At 55.0% G+C, this 13,848-nt stretch overlaps 1 protein-coding gene across 5 annotated transcripts in view; it reads right to left on the bottom strand.

The window, feature by feature from the left end:
* Positions 1 to 12,091, bottom strand: part of MVB12B (multivesicular body subunit 12B) — a 64,394-nt gene extending 52,303 nt beyond the window's left edge. The window contains exons 1-3 of one of the 5 annotated variants that reach the window (XM_059828792.1): positions 12,062 to 12,091; positions 6,082 to 6,167; positions 4,894 to 5,016 (exon numbers count right to left, since the gene is read on the bottom strand). In XM_059828792.1, coding sequence (XP_059684775.1) covers positions 4,894 to 5,004 — 111 coding nt within the window. In that variant the 5' untranslated portion in view covers positions 5,005 to 5,016; positions 6,082 to 6,167; positions 12,062 to 12,091. Of the gene's footprint in view, positions 1 to 4,893; positions 5,017 to 6,081; positions 6,200 to 11,867; positions 11,931 to 12,061 lie in introns of those variants that run through there. The other 4 variants (XM_059828791.1, XM_059828793.1, XM_059828789.1 and 1 more) reach the window with 4 other exon arrangements.
* Positions 12,092 to 13,848: the final 1,757 nt, after the last annotated feature.

Genomic DNA, 13,848 nt, shown 5'->3' with positions numbered 1-13,848 from the left:
GTGCAGGAGAGAAAAAGTGTGTTTCTTGTCTGATCAGTGAAGGGAGCAAAGTGCGTTGGCTGCTCTTCACATTTTGGCAACTGCTGTTCACAAGCCCCTGTACAACACACAACTTTTGCTGTCAGACTTCTGCAAAGAAACGTGCATCATTTTTAAATAGTAAAGTTTTAAAACAGGACTTTGGTGGGATTTTTTTTTTCTTTATTACTCCTTGAATTCAACTCCTTCCTAAAGTGCTAGTTTAGGAATATATAAAATCCATGCACATCTCCCTCCCCTATGGGTAAGTCAGTCCTGGTGAAAAGATACTCAGAAAACAGACTGCTTAGAAAAAACTGTTGGCATATAGGGACACTTGGCTTGAACTCCAGCCCTTGTTAGAAACAGTTTGAGGGACTACAACCAGATTTAATCACTTCGTTAATTAATATGCTTCGAGTTCTATGTTTCAGTTTTTCTTGTGTTAGCCAGTTTTGTTTTCTTTGTTCCCATATTAAAGATGCTCAAAACTCAACAGGCAGCAATAGACCCAGTCTGCAACTGTAAAATTGGTGCTATACAAGTTGCTGTCAAATGCACTTTTTATCTAACCTCTGTAACCTTTAGGACCTTCACATTACTTACAACAATACCAAATAATTTTTGAGGTGCAAGTACATCACTTCAGTTGATATCATCTCCTCTACAACTCACTGCCCAGGGCACAGCTGGATGAGATATCTGAAGGGCCGGTGAGCTGGCACTGCCGCCCCTCCAAAGGAAGGGTGGCCCGGCACTGTTATACCCTGACTTAACAGTGAAAAAAAGTGAAAAAACCCAACCCTTTTAGGAACAACCCTGCCATTCTAACCCATCAAATACCTTGCAGAAAGACCCAAGCTGGTTCCGTCAGGAGCCACGCAGCAAGGCACCCGGCCCACCTCCAGGGAAGCCCAGAGGTCCAGGCTGATCCTGCACTCCCCTTCCCGATCCTGCACTCCCCTTCCCGCTCCCACCCAACGGCTGGCCTGGACAGGGCAGAAGCCGGGCACCACCAGCAGCTGACGGCAGGACCCGGATCCTTGGCTCCCGGGAGCCTGCAGTGCCAGGCCTGGCCCACAGCGCTGCCCCTCGGGGACAGGGTCCCTGCTGAGCAGCCATTCGGGCCCCTCCAATGCTTCCCCACCCAGCTGAGCTGCAGGTCGCTGCCCTGCTGCCTGCCCCAGCAGCACCGGGCAGGCTGCACCGTGCTACCCGCGTCGCCTCGCAGGAGGGTGCCAGCAGCACAGCAGAAATCAGCCAAGGGGAAGAGCTCACCAGCCCCAGGGCTCCATGGGAACGCCAGCAAAACCATTTTTGCTTCTGCCAAAATGCAACAGTCACAGGCGCCATCCCCAGCAACTAACCCTGAGTGCTCTGCCTCCGCACCATCCTGCTGAAGACTTTTTCCAAGCCTGGAGAATGTAAGCATGCATTAACTTGTCAGAAAACTCATAGGGAAAGAAAACGAAGCAATATAAACAGGAAACTTCTTACATCATCTGCTGGGCTCCTACAGGCAAGGAGGATCCCCACCACCTCTCGAAGCAGAGCTCTGCCTGAGCAGCGCTGCTTCACAACGGCAGCATGCTCTCAGTGGGGCAACACGGGAAGGAGGCTGACCTGGAGAGGCTGAGGCAGACCTGTCCAGCAGGACAAGCGCTGTGCAGCCCCAGCTCGCCAAGCCCTCCACTTGGCTAAGAGGCGAGGAACGTGTGGGATGAAGGACACAGCACCCGGCACTGGCACCCAGCGCCCCAGGCACAAGGAATGGTCCTCCTCCTCATAGAGCTGGGGGAAGACACTCCTTGATCGTGTGCTACAAACAGATGGACTCGATGGAGTGACACCCAGTAAGGAAGGTATCTCCCAGCCCACCCCTCCAAGTGCAGGGTGATCTACCTGCTGCCCAGCAGTCAGTATGGGGTTACTGCTACCGCAGGCCAGGCCTTTGGCAAACGGGCCCACCAAACCGCCTGCCCCACAGGGTGAGTCTGCCCCACTGGTGGTGTGCAGGGCCGTCCCTGCTCCAGCACGGTCCTGGGTGAGCAGCATGCTTGGGCTCCTGCCCCAAAGCAAACCCCACTGTGGAGCTGGCGTTCAGCCCGCAGCAAGGAACGCGGCTGCACGGGAACCACACCTCTCTCCTACCCCAGGCTCCCTGCCTCCCACCTCTCCTCCCCACCCATACACTCCGTCTTGCCAGTTTGGGCAGATTTTCAGGAATCTAAGTTCAGACACACTCTGTACATTTTGGCAAAAATCAAGTCTTTGGTGCTTCAGCTGTTAAAAGACCTGGCTAGTCATTACAAGCATCAGTAGCTGTCTTCTAAGCAGACAGAAAGGCAATGGAGATTTCTGAGTAATTAGAAAACTACCGAGGGAGAAATTCTCTGACCCATTCGCCAAGATTCCCCCGGGTCTGGTACCCCGGGCTTTGCCGCACCACCACCTCCAGCTGGGCGGTGTGCCAAACCCTGGGGCTCCAGGTGAACCTGGGAAACAGACCAGGACATCCCCTGGGCATTTAACTTACACCTGGCCTGAAAGCACCCATGCCTTTGCTTGTTTGGTTTAAAGAGAAGCAAAGGGAAAAGGAAGGAAAATAACAAGGCAATGGTTGCTTATTGGAGAAAGGACATGAATGAAAGGGAAACTGGGTAAAGCCTATAAATAACATAGCTGTCTCAGAAAGAGAGAAGTGGGTACTTCACCATCACAAAACTCAAAACCATCAGCAAAACTACACGATGTCAAATTCATCACTAATAAGAGGAAATACTTTCCCATGCAACTCTGAATCCACCCATGGAACTGAATGCTCCACAATGCTGTAGTAAAAGGCAAAGCTATCAGACCCCTAAGGGGACTACAACAACATCTCAAGATAAACTTGTGTTAACACTTCCCAAAAGATGAGAGTGGTTCTCCTTTTCAGGGTGCAGTTTGAACCTCTAACTATTAGGGCTTTAGGGAGTACACTCCTAGGATGGAGCTGCCACAGCTGCCTTCATCAAGGCTTTACACCCTGAAGCAACCATCAACTATTGGCATTTCATTAGGGAAATTGCGTATCCGGAGAAACAGAGCCTGAGACCGCCCAAGTCCACACGTTGCCCACATCTCAGAACACGACTTCCTCTGCTGCACTGAGAAGTGCACTTCTCCATACTCGGCTTCTGGGTTCCAGAGAGGTCACACGGAAGTGGCAACCCCACATACTGCGCGCTGCTCCAGAGCCCTGACTTGCGCAGAGGAGCCACTGTCCCAGACATCCAGGCAAGAAAAGCATAGCCCTGCGTGCCACCATCCTGTGGGTTTGGGCACCAGGACACCCTGTCACCCAGAGCGGCCCCACCACAGCAGGTGCTGTACGGTGGAAAGGACACTGACTGTGGCTTGCAGCATCCAGGCACAGAGCCGGACTGCTGATTTGCCATACACGAGGCTGAAGGAGTAAGCATGTGGACGCCATGCTTAGGGTAAGACAACTGCAGACAGCGGGCACTTGCCCACAGCCTGCAGCGGGGACTGCTGTCCCCAGGGTCAGAGAAAAGCTGCTTGTAAACAGAGAGGAAAGCAGAAGAACGAGAGGAAAGGCAGCCTCCTCTCTGTGCCCCCCAGGAGAGAGCGACCCACATTTGCAAGCATTATTACAACACCACCGTAATTGGATTAAGCCACAGGAAGACTCTTTCATCTTGTTTAGTTTAAACTGAGTTAGCGCCGAAGCTCCCTATTAAACCACAGACAGGCTATCTGGGGTGAGCGCTCTCTCTGCCCAGTCACTTAGGCAGAATGCAATTCTGTTATCACAACTCTCACATTGTCCCATGCTTCTTTATCAGGGCAAGCAGCTAATTACACAGCCTGGCTCACACAGGCAATCAGCACTCAAAAATGCAGTAAATGCAAAAACCTTCCAGGTCTTTAAGGAGCCTTTTCACAATTCTCTCCCTCATGTCCTTACTTCAGCTTGATCCATTTTCTTCCTTCTCACACTGAACAGGCTATGCAATGATCCAGAGCAGAAAAGGTGTGACCAAAGCCTAAGTCAACTGGTCTCGGCTCCCGACCATGCAAGCTGTGCGACCCTGGACACCCAAGGTATGATGTAGCATAGTTGGAGCAGGATACACAGAAAATGAGCAGATGGACTACGGGCCAAATCTTTCCATATAGAGCTCTGCAAGGTCAGCATTTTATGATATTTCACTGTTTGGGACACTAATCTACGAGGAGAAAAATCATGCCGTTGGTTACACAGCATCTAATCCAAGGAACAAGCAGCTGTTAAACAGTGACCTCCCTTGATCCATTCACATATTCATCTTTGCTGTATCCAGCTGCCTTTTCATGCTGCCCAGCCTCCTGCCAAAGCTTAGTTTAGAGGTTTGCATTCTGTCCATCAAAATCATCCTTGCAATTTCAGCTGGATGTGAAACTCTTTGCTTCCCATTCTGGAGCTTCTCATCATCATTGTGCTGATATGTGGGATTAAACAGCTGATGCGGGATCCATTTATTCAGAAATACAATTTGTGCAATACTTAGGACTCCTGCAGGATGAATGTTACCAGGATTATTAAATTTGCATGCCACAGTGGCCAGCTGTTTCTGAAAACCCCTCCTCCAGGTAATTATGCTCCTCTGGAGTGGCACAGATGAAGTAGCACGATTGCACCCACAAACCTCCACTGAGGGAAAGCACTAAGTGCTGTGGGCTGAGAGGTGGGCAGCTGGATATCAAATTACTTCTTAAAGCACAGATCTGAAGGCAAGCCCTCTCTGGAAAAGATGCTGTTCCCAGCAAAGCCAAGCCTCATTAGAGCAGAACCAAAGCATTAGCAGTAGCAGCTGAAATAGCTCTACTTACTACATCATAACCTGTTGGTGCTCGGTTCCGGGATGCAACCACACCAACACCCGTGATGGGATCCATCGGCAAGTCGGGCAAGGCATCTGAGAGGTCTCGGACTTCAGGCATTATGGACTGATCCTGAAAGAAAGGAGCAGAATTAAAGGGCTGCTTGGCAGCACACACCAGCAGAAGACAGAGAGCACCAAGAGCCTGCATGCATGCCACAGTGCCTGTGCTGACACACCACAGACTGCCAAGTTAAACACAGGATTAGGCCAGACACACCTTCTGCACTTTCATTTGCTTTTGATAAGAGGGTACATTTGTGCAATGCCCAATACGTTTGGAATTTGGGCCAGCAGCCTCTTCCGAGATTAATTTTGTTGTTTCCAGGATACTTAGCATGGGCTGGTCTCCATCTAGCAACGATGGGAAAACCCAAGCTCATTCCCTTCCCTCCAAAACAGAGAGCAAATTTCATCCCTGAGTCAGGCTGACAGAAGCAGCTCTGCCATTTTAAGCAGCAAGAAATCTGCTCCTAATGGCTTCATTGGGAGATTCCCCAACCACTACAGGCGTGAAACACGCTGGGGGTTCCCCCACGAGTCTTCAGGCACATCGCACCCTCCTGAACCAGACTGTTTTCAGGTAGCAGCACAGATGTATCTGGCGCTGTATGCAAAATCGCACTTGCTGCAGAGAGCCTAACACCAGGGGAACACAGATGAAGCAGTAGAGGATGGCTGATGCAAAGCAGACAGAGGCCTTGAAGAGGCCTGAGCATCTTCCAGGAGAGAGGAGACATCACCGAGTACTTCAGAGGAGGGAGATAGACAAAAAGGGATAGAAGCAGGTAAGACCAACCAATTCCGGAGAGATGCTGTTGCAGGAAGCAGGAGGAGAGGACAACAGAGCTACTGAAACAACTTGCTGAGGAGAAGGATGGGGAAAGGTGCCACTGCCTCAGCATGTGGTCTCCTGCAGAGGCAGCCAGTTAGGGCAAGTCTTCTCTAGCTTTCAGGCAGGAATGCCCCAGGAAACCGCCCCCCACGCACCCCGACATAAAAAGGCAGTGCTTTGTGTAAATAAGCGTCACTGCTGCGCAGCCAGACAAGCTGTGAACCAGAGCTACCTAATTCAATTCCCTCCTCAGAGCAATTAAACCCCAGCATTTCTAGGCCATGGAGATGGCTGGTTACTTACTGCTTCTAGAAAAGGCAGAGGTGAGTGCTGGTGCCAGTGGGACCTGGGTTTACACTTCACAATGCCCAGTCTGAACAAACATCGTGCTGCAGGCAATAAAAAAGAGCAAGTCTGGGCCCTATGTAAATAATAATAATGTCACACGAACAGCCAGACTACCTGAGGAGTCCAAAATAACAGAAGCTAGTGACCAGTAATGGTGAAAACACTATTGCCGATGAACCAAACCCAGAAGAGAGCTCTGCTTTGGCACCTAGGCAAGCATCCAGCACGCACAGAGCAAAGCAGAGCCACTTTGCTCCCTATGCAGTTTAAGCCTCCAAAGCACAACGAGAAGCACACCCTGAGAAGCGCACCCTGAGCCGTAGGGGCTCACCCTCCCCTCCCGACGGGCTCCCTGTCCTCAGGGCAGGCAAGGAGCAGAGGACCCTACTGCAGGAACGCTGATGGCACCCGGCACAGCCCAGACAAACCCCGCACTGCTGCCTGCGCTGCTCCACCAGCTAATCCAGATGCCTTGCAAATAATCCAGAACTCATTGCCTAAAATGCACAGTACCGAGCAAACATAACGTGAATTTAACAAAGAACTTACAATCTGTTCTTCATACAGATGCACGTTTCCTGAAACTTTTCCAAGTCACTCTCAATAATGCGATGACTTGTTATTACGCATTGGGAGGAGCTGGGAGATAATGAATGCTGATATAAGCTTCTCTTAGGCCATTTTGAACTGAAATCCAGGTAAGTGATGATATTCCCCAGCACGCTAAGAACACCACAAGGCAGGTTCCAGCACAGCTGCAGCTGCACTGTGGGGAAGCAGATCTGCGTCTCTGGCCTCCACCAAACCCACCCTGATGAAGCACTGGCTCACTCCGCAGAGGCGGGGGGAGCTGGGCAGCCAGGATGGCACCGACACCTCACTTCAGGGAGGGGAGCAAAGGGGCTGTGCCCCTTTCCAGGCCTTGGGAGAGTCCAGGAGGGCAGGGAGCCCCTGGCACTCCTTCCTCTCTGCAGCGGTGATGGCAGGGACAGGGCTAATGCAGGCCGGCGACCTGCTGCTGAATGCTGCCCAGGCCCCAGCTCACCCCACTGGGGCCTGCTGCGGGGAGGCCCAGCTGTCCCAGCAGGAACCCAAGCAGCAGCAGGGTCGGCCTGGGAAAGGCCGAGAATGGGGCCCTGGGGGTCCCCAGCACCACCGCAGGAAGGGGAGTGGGTGCCTCTACCCGCAGCGCTGTGCTGCTGGGCAGACCCCTTCAGCCTGGCGGCACCCCATCCTTGGCGGGAGGAAGAAGGGCACCTTTGTCAGAGCCATTTGCGGTCCCGCTTGGCGTGGCAGGGGGAGGGGAAACGGCATCAATCCTCACTTTGTGCCGGCTCACACAAAGCCCTTCTATGGCGGCAGCAGCTGAGCACGGAGAACGGGGCTTTCCGCCTCGAGAGGGCATGAGGCGGAAGCCACAGGGTAAGATGCAACGCGGCACCAGCGCAGCGCGCCCTGCTCCGCAGCGGGAGGGCTGGGGCTGCAGCGCTTGAGGGCGGCTGGGCCCGTGCCCGGCCACTGCAGCACGGCAAGGCTCTGCCGCACCAGGCCAGCTGCTCAGGGCAGCTTCCCGCTGTGCGGGTGGCATCAGGGATGCATCTGGAACAGATATGGAGCAGCAGCGATCAGTTTGCACACTCGGATAAATGTTTTTGTGAACTCTGCATAGGTCAGAGGGGAGTCTCTGGCTGGACAATCATATAGGCGATTAGTTACATTGCACTGCTCCCCCAGGGCATCTGCAAAGTTTGGTTTCTTTTCTATCGTGCCTTTGAACTTAAAAATAAAAAACAAACAGTGAAAGAACAGATTAAATTAAGGAGCAGGATTCTATAAATACTCCTATTAGACAGCTTGTTATTTTAATGAAGGTCTCTTCAAACAACGCACGTTTGACCTATACGCCCACCTAACGTCGTGGTGGCTGAGAACTCAAACCAGCTGACCAGGAGATGGCCTTTCACCATCCCGCACTAAGCTGCATTTGCCGAGCTCTGCCAAAGGGCCTCCGCCACTCCGCCCGCTGCAGGGTTATTCTGGGAACAGCCCAAAACAATAAGAGGAACATTTTTCCCATTAGTTGGGAGCATGCTCCCTGGAGGTCGTTCTGAACTGCAGGGCCACATCCATCCCCCAACACGCCCAGGCAGCAAAGGGAAGCCGGATGCAAGCCCTGGGGCAGGAAGAAGCTTCAAAACACCACGGGCCGATCGGACAAAGCCAGCAGGCAAAGGATGTGCCTCCACCAGAGAAAGTTACCATGCATCCTGCCGGCACCAGTCCCAAGCAGCGTACGGCAGAGCAAGGCGGGATGGCTGCAGGACAAGATGCAGAAAATGGGCTCTTGGCACGCAGACGCCACGCTGCTGGCTTTATGCTGAATGCTTCCCACCCCCTCTAACCAGCCATGCTGCAAGGCAAGAGGGGTCCCAGGGATCTTGATGCTCGGCTGCAGGAGAGGCCTTCAGGGTCTCTGCCAGCCTCTGCCACAGCCGCCTTCTCTCTGCCCTCAGCCAAGGCCCTTACTTATCTTCTTTGTCTCCTCCTGCTCAGGGTTTGGGGGACCACTTGCTCCCTGTGGCACCAACCCGGGCCCAGCCCAGCATGGCCAGACCCAGACTGACCCCAACAGGCATCTCTCCAGGCACGTGGCACAGACCCGATCCCTCAGCAAGTGCAGCAAGGCCCCCTGCTCCAACCCAGCAGAGATGGCTCTGCAGTCTCTGCATGGGGGTAGCAGAGATCAGTGCCAGGGTGCCCTGCAGCAGGCAGGCTCCAGGCAGAGCTGCTGACCAGGCTTCCGGAAGTCTTTGCACTGGGGAGTTTGAGGCCACAGGGCTGATGGGCTTTTACACAAACAGGAGCAAGTGGTGCTCTGGCCTGTCCTACCACTCCCAACTCCAAGAGGCTGCCAGCCCACAGGGCAAGGCACCAGGTACAGGCAGGGGAGGAGAGCAGAAGAGGTGCAGGCAGCGACATTTAGTCAGAAAGCCACACACATACAGTCCAGCCAGGGTCTCGGTTTGATCCGTCACCACACAACGCTCACCAGTGCTCTCTGTCTTCCTGCTGCGAAGTGCCTAATTCCAACACGCACAGCGGGTCTGCTCCCTAGGAGATGTGTAACACGGGGTCCGTGTTGCCCTGGCAGTGCGAAGCCCTGTGCCGAGTGGCAGCGCAGCTCCAGGTAGCTGCCTCAGCGCCCCAAGCCTCGCACCCTGCGGAGACGGCAAAGCCGAGTGCAGCTCATCACCCTAGAGCGGGCTGTCTCGCAGCCCATGCCTGCAGTCACAGACGCCTCCCCTTCTCGCAGCACCCCCACTAGTGTCTGTTTACGTCCTTTTTCCTCACTCTCACACATTTTCTTGCTAGCTCATCTCCGCTTTTATTAGTTTATCCTAGGCATACTTTTCTGCTGGCTTCACCGCCTGTTTCAAGTATTCCACTGAGGTGACTAACCACACACACTGCTGGGCTTTGGCTGGGACACACATACAGCAAAGGAATACATTTCCAGAAGTGAATGTATTACGGTGAGTTTGTAAAGCATTTTTCCCTCTCGGTGTTCCTTTTCAACAAGTTAGGCAAGTTCAAGAGCTGGTGGGTACATGATCAGATCAGGCCTGATGATGTATTTTGTACAGAAGCATCATGCTGCCAGCAAAGCAGGTCAAGTTCTGAAGTTAAATAGCAAGGGATTTAGAGAGAATGGTCTTATTGTTTCTTCCTTCAACTACAAGCCCTGCACTTTGACACTGACTTGCTCTTTCCACAGGCGGAAAAGTATGAGCTAAGACAAAACTAGAAAAAAATTATCAACTACCTCACTGAGTTCCTGCACCCTGCGGGAAATAATCCCATCAAACTAAAGCAGACACGCTGCTAAAACCCTTGCTCGCATGCTCAGGTTATTGCTGCATCATTTTCAAAAGGTGGTAGTTACTGCTGGTGCAACACAGGTTGCTTAGAAGTTACACTGACGTACTCCTCTGCACGCCTGGTCCTCCCACCGCGTCCGGGAACAGGACGCAGCCCCAGCCAATTTTCTATTTCTGTTGATGGAATAGGACATAGTTTCAATCAGAAAAACAGGAGACTCTGGCAGGACACAGGGTCAGGGCCCAGGCCCTGGAGGCCTCCATCACAAGCAGGCAGAATTTCAGTTTCACATTTCGCCCCAAAGAAAGGCATGCCTGGAATCACCCCTGCACCCCGGCTCCCATCTTCGAGACAGCTGCCCCATATCAGCTGCAAAACCTCTACAGTTTGTGACTGAACTGGATGGAAACAGGAACTTAAGTCACAGAAGCAGCAAAATTGAGATCTTGTATTGCTTCACAGCACTTCTAACTATGGACACGCATTTGTGAAGAGTGTCCTATTTCAAACCAAAACAGGTTTCCATACACAGATGACCTTGCACTAGGGTAGCAAAATTTAAATGACATTCAATTCAGTTATTTCTATCTTGGCACGTATGTTAACAAGTCCCTGGGGGCTACAGGAACCCTTGAGCCTGGGATTCACTTTGTCAGAGCAGCACACGCTACAAGACTAAGATGTCGTGTGTTTTATTTCACACCTCCAGAAGCTCAAACTAAGCCTTTGTCTCAGTATACTGAGAAAACCTAACAGATAAGGCTATCTCAGCTAAAAATTACAGAGATGACACTGCCAGCCTGCCACATACCTTAGTGGAGCCCGTGCATCATACGTTAACATATTCTCACTCAGTTAAAATAAAACGCAAGATGGAAACCTAAGTTTTAGCCTGACCAGCTGAACACCTGCTGAAGCCCAGCCTGTCTCGTGTCTGACGAGCTGAAGGACTCTGCTTGCGTTACCACAACCAAGCTGTGAATGCCCCAGCTCAGAGAAAGTGCACAAAATACTGAAGCTTGGGGGGTCTTCGAGAACCTCTCCAGAAACGACAGTGAAAGCTCACAAGCCTCAGTAATGCAAGAGGCGAGTACATAAGACACAGGCAGCTCAGTATCGCTGCGCCGGCCAGTACTATAAAGAGAGAGCCCACATCACTACCTCCAGATACGCAGAAACCCAAGAACAGGTAAGAAAAACGGGCAGTCAGGTAAACCCACGCTGTGAACACTTGCAGCAAGAAACCACACGAAACACAGTTCTTTTGTTATTTTCTCTAACCGTTCGCTAATACACTTTGCAGTAAACCCCTGAGCAGGTCAAGGTCACCAGGGCTTTGCCCCACCGCTGACCACGAGCCCCGGCACAGCCCTTTGATCTTACTTGGAGGACAGGAGGGAGCTCAGGACCAGACCGGAGCTCAGGACCAGACCGGAGCTCGGCCGCTCGCAGGCCGGGCTGGCAGCGCTGCGAAGGCGCGGTCTCCCCGCGACGCACGGCACCCGCAGGCCCCTGCCCGAGCCCAGGGTGCTCCCGCCGGCCCCTCCGCCGCAGGCAGGCACTCTGGGGGGGGGCGGGAGGGCCCTGCCCGGCCCGCAGACCGGGGCCCTGGGGCCGCCCCGAGCGGGTGGGGGTCCCGGCCTGCCCGCCCCGCCCGGAGCCCCGGCCGTGTGAGCGCCCCCGCCGCCAGGCCCCCGCGGCGCCGGGAGGGGCGGCCGGGCCGGGCCGGGGCCCCGCTCTCGGACGCGCCGCCCCCCAGAAGCCCCGAGCGCCCGCCGGGCCCGGCCCCCCGCCCGGGAGCGCGGCGGCCGCACCGGGCCGGGCCGCGCCGCGGGGCCGCGGCGGGTGCGGGGACACTTAACTGTTGCCCGGGCGGCGGGCGGCGGGTCGCGGCTCCCCCGTCGCAGGCAGAAGCAGCTCCTCATCGCCCGGCGGGGCCGGCGCGGCGCGGCCCGGCGGGAGGAGCGGCGGCGGCGGGGGAGCGGCCTGCGGGCCCGGGCGGAGCGGGGCGGGGAGCGGCGGGCAGGCCGCGGCCCGGCCCCGCGCGGAGCCTTACCCAGCGGAGCGCGCTCTGCCGGGCCCCGGGGAGCGGCGGGGCCGCGGCCGCGGCAGCGCAGCACGGCGCAGCTCAGGCTCCCCCCGCCGCCGCCGCGCAGGCCCCCGCCGCTCCGCGGCCGGACCGCGGCGCGCAGGGCCCAGAGCCCGCCCAGCACCGGCCCCCGCCCCGCCCCGGCGGCGCCGCGACCCCGGCCGCGCCGCTCCCCCCCGGGGCCCGCCAGCCCCGGCCCGTCCCACGGGGCAACTCACCGTGGCGGCCGCGCGGCGCTGCCTCCCCCCGCCGCCGCCGCCGCCGCCCGGGCACGGCCCAAAGCGCAACCGGCCCCGCAGGCCGGCACGGCGCTCGCCGCCCCTGCCCCACCCCCGGCGCGCGCGCCCCGGGGCCCGGCGGGGCAGGGGGGAGCGGGCAGCGCGACCCCCGGCCCCCCGCGGCCCCGGGCAGGGGGGCTCCAGCAAGCGGAGGACTCGGGGCCGTGCCGCAAGGCATGAAACTGCGCGGGGAAAGCGGCTCACCTGCCGACCCCCGCCCCGGGGAACGTCACCGCTCTCCCCGCTGGCCGTCCGCCCCAGCCCCAGCCCCGCGCGACCGTCCTCCAGCCTTCGCAAGACGGGCCATGCCAGGTGGAGAAAGAGCTGAATGACTGCAATTTGGTCAGCGTAACCTGGCTGTCTTCTGAAGCAAGCTGCCTCGAGGAGATGGGCAGCAGCTGCTGTGGGCTGATGAAGGGCAACTTGTGTCAAACCAAGCTGGCCTTCTCCTTGAGAGAACAGGCCCTGCAGTCAGGGGATAAGCATCTTCGGGAGCTGCCTTGACCTCAGTAAGATACCCGATGTTCTCTTTCACCGAGGCCTGAAAAACAAACCAAGCAAATACGGTCCAGGGAGGTGGGGGTTTGCCAGCCTGGGTGGGTAACCAGAAGCCGTTAGCAGTCCACTGGCAGCACGGGAGGTGTCCTGACCTGAGGGTCTGCAGGGGCCTGCTTCTGCTCAGTATTATCACATGCCGGTGATGAAACTGAGAACACACTTATTAAATTAGCAGATGATCCAAATCACAGCATAACCTGGAACAGCGGCGTGGCCTGTAGCCATAATCATATGAACTAATCCTGCAGCTGTCCTGCATTTGGTTTTGAGCACCTTACCTCAAGGGAGGTCGTCAAAGATAATCTGGAGAGCAGCAGGACTGGTGTAGGGGTCGACATCAGTGGCCTTTGATGCACAACTGAAAGAGTCAGAGCTGCTAACCTAAAGAAAAAGGAAAAATCCTGGGGTGAGGACTGAAATAAAGAAGGGAGGAAAACCTGTTAATTTGTAGGTAAATTAAAGAAGAGGGCAGTAACCTGTTCTCCTGTCCTTTGTGGCTAGACTAAGAAGCGATGGCTGTGAAGCACAGCAAGAGATTTTGCAAAGGTGGGGTGAAAACCTTACAATAGCAAAGACAGTGAAGCACAGCTTGAAGAGTTTTTATCACTGGTCAAGTTGAAAGCTCGCCTAAAAGCACTTATCAGGTGTTACCCAGTTGTTCCCTTGGGGCAGGGACCAGGCAGGACTGTCTCCCGGGTCCTTCCTAGAGCTGGTTTCCTCTAACTGTTTTCCAGACTGCCTGCTTGGAGCCATGGTTTCCTTTGTGCTGCAAATGTGGCCTCTCTGACTTGTAAGAGGAGAGAGATCACGCTCAGATGATGTCACCCAAATTTCCTTCCACTCATCCTCTTTTGCCCCACAAAATCGGGTACCGCCTGAAGGGGTAGCGCATTTAATGGATGGTCCATCTCTGTTGTT

This window comes from Gavia stellata, chromosome 24 (assembly GCF_030936135.1).
Source record: "Gavia stellata isolate bGavSte3 chromosome 24, bGavSte3.hap2, whole genome shotgun sequence".
NCBI classification, from domain to species: domain Eukaryota; kingdom Metazoa; phylum Chordata; class Aves; order Gaviiformes; family Gaviidae; genus Gavia; species Gavia stellata.
The sequence above is the reverse complement of the archived record's forward strand: the minus strand, read 5'-3'. Positions and strand labels throughout refer to the sequence as shown.